The sequence below is a fragment of the Fringilla coelebs genome (assembly GCF_963513975.1).
Source record: "Fringilla coelebs genome assembly, chromosome: 6".
Lineage (NCBI taxonomy): Eukaryota > Metazoa > Chordata > Aves > Passeriformes > Fringillidae > Fringilla > Fringilla coelebs.
This window is the reverse complement of record NC_140034.1, coordinates 61,787,840-61,802,994: the sequence shown is the minus strand read 5'-3', so window position 1 is coordinate 61,802,994 and position 15,155 is coordinate 61,787,840. Positions and strand designations below refer to the sequence as shown.

General features: G+C 39.6%; 1 protein-coding gene across 1 annotated transcript in view; it reads right to left on the bottom strand.

The window, feature by feature from the left end:
- The window catches only part of NELL1 (neural EGFL like 1), a gene marked incomplete at both ends in the record, with an annotated part of 282,292 nt that overhangs the window by 182,672 nt on the left and 84,465 nt on the right, over positions 1-15,155 (bottom strand). Inside the window, one exon of the mRNA XM_084207298.1 lies at positions 13,304-13,432. Within this exon, the coding sequence (XP_084063424.1) occupies positions 13,304-13,432 (129 nt within the window). The remainder of the gene's footprint in view (positions 1-13,303; positions 13,433-15,155) is intronic.

Genomic DNA, 15,155 nt, shown 5'->3' with positions numbered 1-15,155 from the left:
CAGTCAGTTGAGATTTAATTAAAACACAGGAGAAACTACCAGGGAATGATTTATATTCAAAGGGGATTATGGCTAACACTAAACTGTTTACAAAATCAATGGGAACCCAGCACAAAACAGATATAGCCCAGGGGAATACACATTGATTAGATTCCCGTGTCCAAGATGCAGTCCTCTTTTCCATGTTCCTCATTAATTCATTTCGAGATTTATGTGAATTGCAAAATAGATGTTCCAAGCTGTACTCAGCTCCAGTTATTTATATTGTGTTAAATAAGGGAAAAAAATTTCTATTCATCTGAAACTGAAATTCATTCGTCTCCAAACATTTAATGAGAGAGGATGGTTCAGCTCATCTCCAAATTCATCATCTGCTGCACGTTGTTGAATATCCAATAATGCCAGTACTAACCAAGACACGACTGGCACAATCTGCTGGCTCTCAGACTGAGCTGACAATTTCCTGGTGTCCCCAAAAAACAAACCTGGGTACTGAAAGAGTGTTTGGTAAAAGCTCTACATCTTCACAGCATTCAGTGTGCTGTAGCCTTTTATGTAAAAGTAGCAAGGTTCCAATTGCTAAAAAGGATGTTGGTGCACTGCAGCTCCAGTTTTGTCAAGCCTCAGCTGCCCACCAGCCACGAGGCAGGTCACGTTTGAGCCAAATTTGAGATTGTTTGTACAGAAAAATCAGCTGATAACCACGCACAGCGGCAGCAATCTGAAATGATTTTCATAGGAAAGAGCAACTGGAAATTGTGCCCTACATTCTTCCACAAACTGGATGCACTTCAGATTGCCACTGACCTTTTCAACAGCACTGATTGAGCTAACTAGACTGAAAGTTAGAGAGCAAACGAAGTCACCGAAGGGGTAATGGGTTAAAAGACCTCCAGAACAGAGCAGAAGGCCTGACCTTCAAAGGTTAATGTCACTTGTGCCCAAGTAAATGGAGGAAATGTCTCATGACCAAAACAGTGCTTCTTAAACAGACACTGTGTAATTCCAGTGAAACAAAGTGCTTGTAACCAAAATATAACTCACATGCAGGAGTGGTGGCCATAACTCTGGGAAATCAAACCTGTTCCTTACAGAGTAAGATGAGGCATTACTTCTTTTGACACTCTCCATGAACTGCTGCCTTAAGAGACTGTGCAACCAATTGGTTACACAGATTCCAGTTTTCAACAACGATCTTCATCTTCCCCACAGGCTTGCCTGGTTTTCCATCTTGTCAATTAAGTGACAATAAAAGTCCATGTAAGCACTGCAAAATTCCTTTTTCCTAAGGAACCCACAGTGGAAAGCAATGCCCATATTCTAGGAAGAGCTTTGTGGAGAAAAAACTAATCAGGACCATTCCTGCTCGTGGATGGGGGACCCAAAAGCCAGGCAACAAAACCCTCAGGGATCTTCTCCCGAGGGAACAGAAAAAGTGGGAATGGCCACAGCTGCTCCTTGAACAGCCACCACGATGGCTGGCAGGTCTCAGATCATCTCCTCCTCCCTGGGAAGCACCAGCACTGGGCAAGCAGAGTGGCCAAGCTGCCCTGGGGTGGTGTTTGAGGGTCCCCAGGAGGAGGGAAGAGATGAGAATCTTGACTCCGTGTTCCAGAAGGCTGATTTATTATTTTATGATATATATTATATGAAAGGAAAATGATATCTTAAAACTACATAAAAGAATAGAAGAAAGGATTCCATCAGAAGGCTAGAAAAGAAAGGAATGAATAATAAAATCTTGTGACTGCTCATAGCCTTGACACAGGTGGCTGCCATTGGTCACCAAGTAAAAACAATTCACATGCTGGGTAAACAATTCTCCAAATCATACTCCAAAGCACCAAAACATGGAGAAGCTGAAGCTTCCCAGCTTCTCAGGAGAAAAGATCCTGGCAAAAGGATTTTTCAGAAAATATGTCTGTGACACTGCCCCAGGAAAGCACCCCCTGTGCCCACCCCAGAGCCAGCCCCGAGGCATTGCCCAGTGCAAACTCTTTGCAAGCTGGATGTTCTCTATTTTGGCAGAGTCTCTGAGCTAACACCAACTCACAGTCAAGTAAGATGTTGCTGTGCATTCCTAAAATTATCTCAGCACTAATAGCTACCAAGATGTACAGACACAGCCTCTGGTGAAAGCTTGAAGGGAAGTATAAGTCATAAAAATTAGGGAAACAAAATAATAAAACAAAAGAGAGAAGTAAACAATCCTAAGGAAGATGAGAGACAAAAAGGAGTTTGCATTTTTGCATTGTTAATTTTATCCCAATTATTTTCAAGCACTTTCTTAAGCCTGTAAGTGGAGAGAAAATAATATTCTGCTGTTAAACACGGTGATCCCTACAGGGACATGCCTCATTCATATAAGGCATACACAGCTTCAGCAAGTGAGCTCAGGACAAGATAGGAACAACACAAGATACAAACACTGCAAACATCTTCAACAAAAGCAATTAAAAAATTGGTTAATACAATGCAATGAGTCAGAAAATATCCATAGCAGGAAGGAATACTAAGATTCTAATTTAGAATTTAAAATTTTAAAGAAAGTGATAAGGACAAATACTGAAAAATTTGCTACTGAACACCCAAAGTATTTTGAAATTTACCTTTTAGACATGAAGAACATATACACCAACTGGGAAAATGAGAAGTTATCGTTTTTGGAAAAAAACCACTGAATAATAAAACTATTTTAAGAGTCAGCAAATCAACAGGAAACTAACATCAATATAAGGATTACCTTTGTAGATGCTTACATACATTTGTACTGATTTCAATTATTTAAACCAAAGCCTCACTAACTTTTTTCATAACTTTTTTTACCAGCCTTCAAAAAGATATGGGTACACAGAAGCAGATCATTAAACAGGGGTGGTTGAATTAGAAAAATACATTTTTGAGATATTTTTTTAGAGGCAGCTACCTACTTAAATGAAATTGATTTGTCTGTCAAAAATCCTACAGACTAAGAGGAATTCTCTTTCTGAAAATTAAATATGTACATGAATATTTTATAGAATGTCTGCCCTCAGCTGTCAATAACATTTAGAAAATAAACCTGGGAAAAACCCAACAACTTATTTCTTGCTATGTAAGCAGTTTGATTACTTTTCTACACTAACTTTGGCTGATTTTGTGGTATCATTGTGCTACTCCTTGTACAGGAAACTTCACAATACCCTGGCAAAAACAGCCTCATTCTTAGTTTCGATGAAAATACACCTCCTCATGCAACACAATAAATACTGTGCTGCTGTTTTGCTTAAATCAATCAATAAATGTGTTTCCATAAATGAACTGCATAAAAATCTTGTCAATGAATTTTTATTTGAAAATACAACTTGATACAAATACGTACCAGCAAAATGTCTATAGATATTAAATTTGTTGTCTAAAATGGTCTAAAAATATTTAAATGGTTCTATGCCAGTGTATCCCTGCTACATCTGGATAATGTCAAAAGCTCAATGCCTTTTGATAAATTCAGAATAGACTGCACTGGTACAGACACAGCCTACACCATCAGCATACAACTCAATTCCAAATTATCTGACCAGAAGCTGTAAGGAGAAATGCTGGTCAGGGATGAAAAATATGCACACTGAAATAGCAAAAAAAGAGTAGAGAGCAAACCAAAGAGCAAAGCCTGAGGTTAGTATTAATGCCTTTTCCAATAATTTCTTAACTTCTGTGCTTTGTTTTCCACATGCACATTAACTCTGCATACCCAGAACCAAATCAGTAAGTCCCTTAGTAAATCCTGCAGGGAAAAATGTGTCAGCATAAACTGACATTTGCCATGGGTTTAGAGACTCTTGTGCTTTTAGAAACAATTTTGTTTACTTTCTACTGGAAACAAAATATATTCACATTAAGGAAAAAACAATAGTAATATTTTCTGGAGGAGCCTCCAGCTATGCTATCACCAAGGGCAAAACATACATGCTACTAAAATTAATTTTAAAAAATATTTTTTATATTAAGCCAGATTATATCTTCCATTTGGGTTCAGGGGTTTGCTCGTTGAGGTTATTTCTACTGAAGGATAAAATCCTAATTTCCTTCAGTAGTTTCAAATACAAAAAATCCATAACAGTTGCAGAGAGAAAGGAGGGACTGTTTGGTTTGCTGCCCTTTTTGGTTTTCTTCTGCAACTAACTTCAGGTGGAGCAAATCCTTTAAGGTGAACCATACAACTGCTCATCACAGAATATCTGCAGGAAGTCCTTTTCTGCTGCATTTTGACTTAAACTACAGAGCCTGGGCACTGCAAGCCTCCTGGCTCCCCAGAGCCCCCACACCCCTCATTTTCACCTTCTCTCCCATCTGTTACCTTCTCCCAGGACAGGTGCTGTGGCTTCACAGCCTGGCAAAGTGCCACAGTGTCCCCAGGGTCACTGCCCACTGGATCAGCATCTCCTCAGGAAGCACCAGAGCCTCAGACACACTTGTTTAATGCTATTTTTTCCCCAAGATCCCTAAATCTATACACAAACCTGAACAAAGTGATTTTCTACACTCACTTCACTGCACCTGTTACCTCTGGTCTCTACATTCTCCAGCCTTACATCAGTGCTCCACATCCTTCACATCCTGGGGGTTTCTCCAGCAAGTCTTAATTTTTTAGCTTTGCAACTGAAGAAGAAGTTGAGATTTGTTGGTGCTATTTTTTAAGGGGTTTTTTTATTATTATATTATTTTTTTTATTTGCTGTGATTTGTTTAGCAGGCTGGGTTGTGGCACAGCATTCGTTTTTGGGGTGGTGTTAATTTTTTTATATTACATATTACGCACACTTTATTTACAATAATTGTTTAATACTTATTACTTATGTTAAACAGTTTGGTTTTATTTTCAACTAATTGAAAAAGTGTTACCATTCTAGCAGAAGATGGAGGATAAGAAGAAGGAGAAGAAGGACAGGACATGCTTAGATCCTTTTATTTTTTGAATTTTTATTTTAAAACTATAAAATTCTATTTTTTTACTTTGTGACAAATTAACTATTATTTTATTCAAACTCTTGTGGCCTGTAACTCCTCACACAAAGTTGGTCATTGTTCCCATGAACTCAAATTGAAGGCACAGCTGCTTTTGACTCTGAGCCCCTTGTTAGGGTCTCAAATCACCCAGGGCAGCCAGAGGAATGTCCTGGGTCCCAACACAGGTCAAGATGACAGAATCAGAAAAAAATTAGGTTGGAAGTTAACTGGAGGTTTTTTATGCCTTTTGAAGTCCACAGGCCCCTGAGAGAGGTGCAGCTGCCAGACCCCAGGTAACCAAAGGCTGCTCCTAACCAAAAACTCCATTCCCACAGATACATGAACACACATGCTCACACCTCACTTTTTTAACTATTCCAGTTATGCTCCAGACTTTTAAAAAGGTAGAGCTCCCACCTTTAGGTTTTGAGAGCCAAGCAGACAATTTTTAGCAGCTTGCATAAAAATACTGGTAAGTGGCTTCCATCCAAGGCCAAGCAGAACCTCCTCATTATGTACAAACATTTCTCAGTATTCTTCAGTCCAGCTCAGGCTCAAGAGAACTTCTGATCATCACTGGAAGAACAATGCTGATTTTTTTCTTTTCTTTGCTGCCAAATGTTTCATGCAAGCACTTGTCTGGTTTAAACTACCAGAATTCCACCAAAAACTCCTTTAAATCTTTCCCTTTCTCATTGATGCCAGCAGGAATGTGACATGAACTATACTGTATCATAATGTGGGGGAAAAAACGGATTTTGGAAATATCAGGATCAACACAAGGGCTTCATGAGTAAAGACCAGCAAAAGCTCTTCCTGCTGACAGGGTGGAGGACATACCCACCCAGACTGATGGCAGGGATTTCTCCCTCTTGCACTGCTGGAGCAGCCAAGGGGACAATTTGCTGTAAAGGTGTAGCAGGATGCTGTGCCAGGAGTGGGGGTAAAACAACTGGAACAATGCCCTATTTACAGATTCTGTGGCAGAAGGAGAAGGGGCCTCTTGCTGCTCTTGGTGCTGAATAACACTGAAACCAGCCTGACTCATCAACCCCAGAGTTCAACCTCCCCATAGGGAGGTGAAGATGTGGCAGACCTGGCAAAGCACCTGAGAAAGGAACCAACAATGACAGCCCTGGTAACTGCAGATGCTGGGCTGACACAGCTGGCCAGGACACACAACTGCTGGTCATTTTGTACTATAAAAGCCCCATCCCACTCTTTAATGACAAGGTCTTCTAACACACCCCTCCCTGGAGTGTGTGCAGAGTCCTCCTTGAGTGGGGACATCCTGCAGGGTGAGCAAAAGAGACGTGCCCACATTGCTATGGCTGAATAACATCAACCTCTGCTAAATAACTGCTTTTAATATAACTTCAACATCATTCCTTTGTTTCAGAAATAGTGAATCACACTATACTAGTAATGATGGCTGCCTGTACTGTGTAGTAAATAATTCTGATTGAGAACTATTAGTCTAATCATTATCAAAATAAATCATTTATTCTCATAGAAATATATCTGGTTTGAGGCAGGAGGGTTTCTCTGATAAACCTTGTCTGAAGCTCCCATTCTGCACACAATGAAGGGTCACTACAGTGAGAAAGACAATTACACTGACACTGAAGGAACATGCAATAGCATTTTTTTTTCTCCACTGGTCAGCTTTTAAGTCAGATTCTACTGTGATTAGTAACCAATAACATGGCACTGGGTTTTCATTAACCCATCTATCAAATCATATCCTGTACAATTCAGGAGAATGAAACCCTAACATGTGAGAACATTTCTTGATTTGGGGACACAAGATCCCCAGTCTCTTCATCTGAACAAAAATTTCAACATCTTCAGAGCAAGATTTTCATTGCTATCCTGCAGGAGTGAGAATTTTTTTCCTTTAATAGCAATGATTATAATTTGTTCAAATGTGAGTTACTAACACAAGAACTGACAGTTGCAAGCCTGAATTCCTTGGGAGCCATAATTATTTATGACACTTTATTACAACAACACCAAAACATATGGTTACCTTATTAGAAATTAGAATTTATTTTCATATAAATCTCAGCATGACATTACACCAAAAAAACTAAAGTTACTCCAGGGGATGGCAAGTAATTCCAGTTTCCAGGTTTCTGTAGCTGAAATATGATTTTAAACTAATTAACTTGTAAATGTAAAAGCAGCTTTGATAACAGAAATAATCTATCCAGAGCCCTATAAGGCACAAACACCACCTTCCAAAAAACTCTTGAATCTTCTTAGGATAAAAATTTCAGTATTTTGCTTGAACTCTTTCTGTTCACTGGCAAGAACGTAATCTCTGCCTTGAATTTACCACCATCCAACGAACTTGAGAGGGACAGGGTCTATTTAGATTTTAATTCAGCCTCCTCCACCAGCAGCTCATAGCACAAGGAATTTGCAGTCTCACTTATCAGAGTCCATATACCCACAAAGGCAGGACAACTGACAAGTGCCTGCCTTGGGATTATGTTACACAAGATGATTTTGAGTTCATGTGATGGTTAAGGGCATAATTTTAAATAAAAAGTCTCTCTCTATGGAAACAGTAGGCAGGACAAACATATTATTTGTGTTACATCACCAGGAGAAATGACTTTCACTGATAAATAGGATTACCTACATAGCAGAAGTTTAAATTTGGCACTGTTAGGTAACTGAAACCTTAAGAAGCAGGTTAACAAGTGTCTTTCAAAGAAAACTTTCTAAAAAGCAACCTGGCATCGAGTTCTGTGTTTATGAAAGCCTTGGGGGGGTTGTTTGGGGGTTTTGGCATTGCAGGGGGGGTTTGGGTTTTGCTTTGGACATCCCCATGAGAACTTTGTTCCAACTGAACCAGTGCCACCTTTATCTTTCAGACAGAGATGAGGATTTGACTGAAACATTTTCAGATTCCTCTCCTGCCCTCCCCTTTTCTATGGATTCTGCATAGAGGGAAAAAATCAGTGCAGTTACCATCAATATTCGTCCCAACTCCTTAACTTCACGAAATCCCCTGAAACATGCCCAGTCCTGCAGATGTATCTGTCTCCACACATCTGTGCACAGAATAGAAGTTTATCACAGCACACAGAAGAACATCGGCAGGAAACAGACACCTTGTGATGCAGGTTTTCCAAGAGCACAGCAAGCAGGAGGATTCTCATTAAAAGCTGATCCAGAAGTCACCCCATCCAAACCCCAGCTGTACATCACTGCCACACAGAAGGTTTATAGGGTACCAATAATGTTAATGTCACCTCCCAAGCCACAGTGCAGGGAAATTAGAACAGCTGCAGTGAAATCACTGCAGAGGAGGAAAGGAAAACTCAACAAAATGCACCTTATTTTATAGAGCAAGAAAAACACCAGCTGGGAAAACTCAGTGGATTGCCAGCAGACTTCTACTCTGAGGGCCATGTGCAGGACTGGGTTCATTCTTTTTCAGTTCAAGTGGCTTGAGAAAAGTTCTGCACACTGAACAGTTATTTTTGCACAGAATGTGATGAGTCAAAGGATTAAATATTAGAGGTAAGCTTTATAAAGCTCTCTCATCTTCAAAACTGTAACAGAAGCCCCACTTTATGATGAAAGGTTTTTTTGTTCCACTATGTTTTGCAACAGAAGTAAACTTTTTTTTGTCACTAAAGCATGCTGATAGTTACGCCTCTGCATTTGGAACTAAATCATTAATCTAAAAAGGTTAATTTTTCCTGATTTCTGCAATAATGGGGAAAAAAAATCATCTTCTGTGTGTTGTATTTTTTTTCTAAGTGACTTTTAGAAAAGAAGCATTTTCTGAGAAAACCTACACGAATGTACCTTCAGAACAGATATTTTCAGTATATTTATGTATCTATCTTTCTGTAAAGGATTTCCTGACTACATTGTGGAAAAGAAACTGAAAGCAATAAAGACCACTGCATGTGTCTGGAACGTCCTTGCAAATTACAAGGAAATTAAATATGGTTTCATTTTTACAATAGCTAGCAACAAAGTCCTGAGATTTCAAGCACACCAGGCAGACATTCTGCCAGGCCCCCATGCTGCATGCTTGGATCCATGCTCAGTGGAAAATGAACACTCAGTTTTCTCCCTAAGCTTTCATTTGTCTTTATTTCATCTTCCCAAAATCTGCCAAGCCCAGTAAAATTATCGTAACTCTTCCTCAGAGCAGAAAGTAGGCAGATTTCCTGAATTTGGCTAGCATTTCAGAGCTTATGTGACATCTTTTAGAAATGAGCAATAATTTGTTAACAACAGATTAAATAACACTTTGGGAGCGCAGAAGGGAAAGAGCAACTGAGTCATGTTCCTCCTGAAAGTCATGTGTGCTTCTAGAGCATTCCATCAAGTTCAAAATTTGCATAAATTCTGACAAGTGTTAAAGTATTTCCTTCAGCACTCTTTAAGCCGATGTAACAGCACTAAGGTGAGGGTCAGGTCATGCAAGAATACTTAGGTACAGGGGGAAAGAGCACAATATAGTCATAAAATGAGAATATTCGTCTTGCAGGTGCACTTTAGAAAATGGATCCTTTCCTGTTTGACACCTGTCACCACAGGCCATTCTCTGGTGACACCAGCTGTGTGTGTCACACGACAGGACACCTTGTGCTATGCCAGTGCAGCCCTGCCATGAGATGCTTCTTGGGGGTGTAAAGGATGGCCAAGGTGAACACTGATTTTCTTGTTCCATGCACTCTTGTCAGTGAGAAGCAGCCTGCATTTATCCTGTGCTATCTATCCCAGACAGATCAGATTTTAGTAGTACTCACAGTGGATCAGATCTCAACAGCACCAAGGTAAAAATCACTTTTGCACCAACATAACTTTGCAGGTAGAAAGGGGCTGTAAATGCTTCAAGCAAAGAAGGTAATAAAGAATGGGGAGCTGAAATGTGGCAGAGAAATGTTATTCTTTTCCCCTTCACTGTGAAATAGCAGAAATTCTTCTCAGAAGAGATGGCCCTTTGCCTGTTACCTAAAAAGTGAGCATCAGCATGCTAGCTAGCAACAACCCTGGCTTCCAGCTGATGAGGCTTGATTTTCCTTTATCATCTCTGAACTCCAGAGTCCCCATGTGCTGACCCTCCTGTCTCCTGGTTCATAGTGCTGTGCTATTCTTTGCAGAGCAGTCACAGCCTGCAGTGTTTTTCAGCTCTGAAGAAGCACATCGGGGTACAAGTATTCGCAGGGCTGCTGCACACATCACACAACACATCTGGAGCAATCAGCACCACACAGACTCAAACAGATTCCCCATGTGGGTCCTGGTTCTGCCACAAGCTGCTAGCTCACCTGCATGAGTGCCAGGATTGATCCATGCCTGTGTGACAAAGGGACACTGCTTCAACACCTGAGCCCAAGTGCCCACAGCGAGAGGCAGAGCTCAGACCACGTGATTGACAGAAATGTTTATGATAGAGAAATATGATAATAGAAATGACAGGATTATGGTATGTTTATGGTAACAGAAATGTCTGTGGTTAATAGAAACGTTTCTACACATCTCTCATCAAAAGAGCAGTGCTGTAATTATGTCTTATATGCAAGACAAGCAGCGGAATGTCAGAAAATCAGAAAAAGCCCAACTTTTCTGGTTTTAAGTAAAATATATTGCTTTTACATAACACTGAGAATCTCCACTTAATTCCTTCATTCATCACAAGCTTCATTTACTTGTTTGCTTTCAGAAACAGTCTTCCCTCAATACATCTGTTATTTCAAAAATGGAATGCATATAGTCAGTGGTTATCTTATATGTACATCTCGACATAAGAAGCTTCTAAGTAGCTGTTGAGGATGAATAGTGAAAGCCTCTCAGGTTTAAATTATTTATTTGGCAAATTTGTTGATGCCAATTCTTTGATAAAAGTTAGAATCTTTTAAATTATTTTTCCCACTGTACTGCTAATGGGACTATGCAAAGTTAAAAAAGAGAGAAATGCTTATCAAAAAGCAGAGCAGACTCAAACACAATACTTCAGAGATCTTACAAAATGAAAAAGATGCCAAACTCCAGCAGGATAAAGCTGTGAGAAAGAGCAATTTCAATAACATTAAAATCATATGTAAGGTAAAATAATACTGTACATCAAAATTCACATGCACAACTACTTCAAGCAGACTGGAAGAGATGAGAAATCTGGAAAGCTCAAAGTTAATGATTTGGAGCACGCTAAACTAAGGTGCCACTTACCAGCATGTATCACAAGTTTGAAATAATTTAACCTTCCATCTGAAAGGAAACAGTAATCCTACACGTGCAGAGTTGAAAGGCTTAGCAAAAACAAAGACAAATTCAGAGCTACAGCCGAGCATGAGCTCTCCCTTGCTTCCACAGGTGTTTTGGATGTTTAGCATTTGTTGCTCAGGCTTTTTGAGTATTTAAAACAGTAAAAAAATCCATACTATTTCCACCTCCTGCACTTCAGACATGTGCCTTTGCTCCCATTTGTTTAAAGCACAGCTTCACCCTGCATTTGAGACTATGGTTCTGTTTAGCAGATTAAACAGGTAGATGAGAGGAATGAGGTTAGAGAGGCATAGAAGGAAATTCAGCAGAAAGCAGAGGTAGGAGGAGTGGAAGGGAGCTCTCCACAGGGTTGAAAGAAGTCACCTCTTGGCTAATCAGTTTGTCAGTCTGGAGCTCCCTCGCTCAAGGGCCTCTCCCCTGTGCTGCCTCCAGAGAACCACACTCCTCCTAGCAAATATATAATTTCAGAAAATGCAGAAAGCAACCCTCTCCTCTGTCCCACGGTCTCCAGCAGCAAGAGCAGCTGTTTGTTCTGTTGCCTCATGTTTCACCCACACACGTAGAAGCAAGGGATTTAATTTGCCCTTCCAAAAATTTATGCAATGTACACTCAGGTATGTTGCAACTCCTGCTAATTTCTTTAGAAAAGCTCTTTTTTCCACCATCACTACCACTAGTGTACTGCCAATGTCTCCAAAATCGCTTGGGTCAAGATGTTTAAATTTCTTCCACAGAAGGAAAAAGGGACAGTCTGTGTCTAGGTAAATAGAAATACTAAGCACTGTAATTATTTAAAACAGCAAAGAAGAACCCAGCCAAGACTGGGTTATTTATCACAGCTGATAAACAGCCTGTCCTCTGATGTCCCAGAAGTCCTTGCAGTAGATAAAAAGCAGTTGTTCAGTTTTTTGTACCAAAAAACTTTCTCTCTATACACAATATATCTGCTGCCTACCTTTAAGAACACATGTGGGAACTGTTTTTCCAGTCACTGAAAGTGAGTATAATGGACCATTCAAATTCATGTTTGTAGGGAAAGTACTAAATACCCCAAGCTTTAAAGCTGCACTTCACTGAACATATTTATAAAATGCTATTTCAAGCCATCCTGTTTACTCGTATACACCAAAAAGCCCTTTTATGAATGCAGGATCATTTAAGCACAATCCCCACACATCTTTTTTTATTCTTTCATCCTTAGTCCTCAGTATTTCAATTCTTATGCTATATTTTAACAGCTTGTCAAAAATGCCATCCCCTTCCATCACCAGTACTATTGCAAAAACAATCAAGGGAAATATTTTTTACAGAGTAGCTCAAAAAACATCCTACGACGGTCAAAAAATAAAATATTGCAGCCTGACATGCAAGAGTATTAAAAAAACCCAACCCACAATGCAAAGGCAGGAAGGAATGTTGTGCACACTGAATCATCCATTTATTTTTTAAGTACATCACAGCTCCGAATAACAAGCTCTAGAAAACACTGAGAAACAAAAAGAGAGTAATACTCCACTGCATTCATTCCTGTGATGGCAAAACACATGAACAGAACTACCTCAGCTGCAATCTTCTCAGAAATAGGTCTCTTATGTACCATAGGAAAAGCATTTCAGTAAAGTACCTGTCCCACAGAAGTGCTTCAGGAAGGACTGCAGGTCATCATTTTTATATCCGAGCCACGGCGCTCCCTCACACTTACCATTCTCACAAATGCCTGCACAATTCCCACCTCCCAAATGAATGCATCTCATGGAGACACTGCTCTCTAAAAACATTTTAGAAGGCAGGTGCTATTGTCTGAAGAACAGTGGTTTAAAATTTGTCCTGACCGTGGTGCAGAGAGACACAACCGCAGCAATGCACAACAGCCACAGACAGGGGGTCAAGCCCCACCTGTAACCCTCCACCCCCATCCATGAACACCAAAAGGGTCCCTGTGATGTTCACCACCATGAAACTGAACTTGGCAAGGAAATGCATTCATCTGCCATTTATTTCACATCCTGGTTTTGAGTAAGTTGTTCAGGGAATGGGTCTTTGAATATTTTGTTTACCTTCACAATATGCAGAGTCCCCTTGGACAGAGAGATAACCATTCTTGCATTCACAAGTAGCTTTGGTGTTCCAGTTTTTGCACTCTGAGTTTTCACCACACCTGTGCCCCTCTGCACAGAAGTTATGGCCTAAAATACAAGGAACACACAACAGGCTTTTAAAACATGTTTAGTTCAGATATTCGGGTATTTACATTGACCGCATCACTCAAAAACTTGGGCATTTTATACTCCAAATTCTCCCTATAAACATATTGGTGCACACAGACTTTTTGGATTTCTCCATCAATCAATTCTCAGAAAAACCATTTTCTTTGAAAAGATATTTGTATGACCGTTTTTTTTTCAGGAAAAAAGACAACTCCAAAGCAGGAAGCAATGACAATTCATTACTGTTCTACTGAACCCACACAGCATTAAGCCTCTGATTGTCAAGAAGTGCAATGCAAATAAAAATTACATCAAAAGGACAACAAAGTGAAATATAAGAAAAAAAGCCCTCAAAATTCTCTTATTATGCACAGCCACGTGTGCTTTTAGTAGACCAAAATGAGGCACTGCACAGAATTGTAGTGGTAGTCAAAGCAACCTCATACACTGCCTTGTAATTCTGCCATCAAAAACCAGCTCAATTGTTTCTACAGTTTATAATTATTCTGTGCATCATGTTCTATCGAGGGGAATTTTTATTAATCTCTCCTTCTTCCTTCACACAAGTTCTCAGTAATTCCTTTGTGAACAGTTTCTCTTATTCCATACAGTCATTTCTACAAATGGGATGAACTTCCCCACCTCCTTCTGTAAAGGTACAAGTGGCTGAAATTCTTTCTTTCTGATTTTTAGTATTTCTCAGAGACATGTCAACATCTTTCTCTGCTTAAGCCTAAAGTGAAAGTAATTGTAACTTCATCTCTAAAGGCACTCCACTGGAAGTTAAGAAATAACTTACAGAATTTGACAACAGGATCTTTTTTTTCCCTCCCTCCACTGATGTTTTATGGATTTTCTCCATTAATATCCAAGAGTCCATTTCTATTTGTCTGAGATCTATAAGCAGTCATTTTGGTAAATCCTATTTTGTATCCATTTCCTGTCCTGGAAGGAGGAAAAGCAGAAACCCACACATGGCACCATCTATTGGTATTCCAGCTTGTGCTGATCTGAATACCAGAACAGTCTCTGCCAGTTCCACCTGGTCATAAAGGAGCAAACTAAAAGTTCTCCTCCATTGATCATAAACTTCCTAACACCCCCTAAAAACAGCTAAGAAAAACACAACCCAGTCTTCAACATCTAAATGCCAGATTCAGGTCTCTATTTATGTCCCTTGCTTTGATATCATATTTTAATGTGGTTTTAGTTGCCTATCCCTTGCTTTGATATCATATTTTAATGTATTTTTACACAAACACACTTCAGTTGTCTACTAATTTAACACTCAGGTTGTGCCAGCTTAATGCACTCCAGATTTACGTGTCTGATCATCTAATGTTGAGTTCTGAGGTAATTTTTTAAATGTTAACACTTGTTAGCACTGTCAACATCCAATTCTCCACCTAAAGTTCAAATTCATGTTATTAACAGCCAAGGTATCCTCCTTGTGCTCAGCTGGCTCCCTCTTTCATTGCAATCCAGCTTGAGGAAAAGAACCAATTCCCTGAATGAAAACTTCAGTTATCCCTTCTATTTTTTACTCATTTCACAGTCTGGTACAAACAACTCAAGTATTCCAGATCCAGCCTGGTGAAGCCCAGGGACATTTTAGACTGGTAAAACAGGGTGCCAATACACTGCTTTAGGCATTGATGCAATCACAGCATTTGACTTCTCATTTTTGCCTTTCTAACTAGAA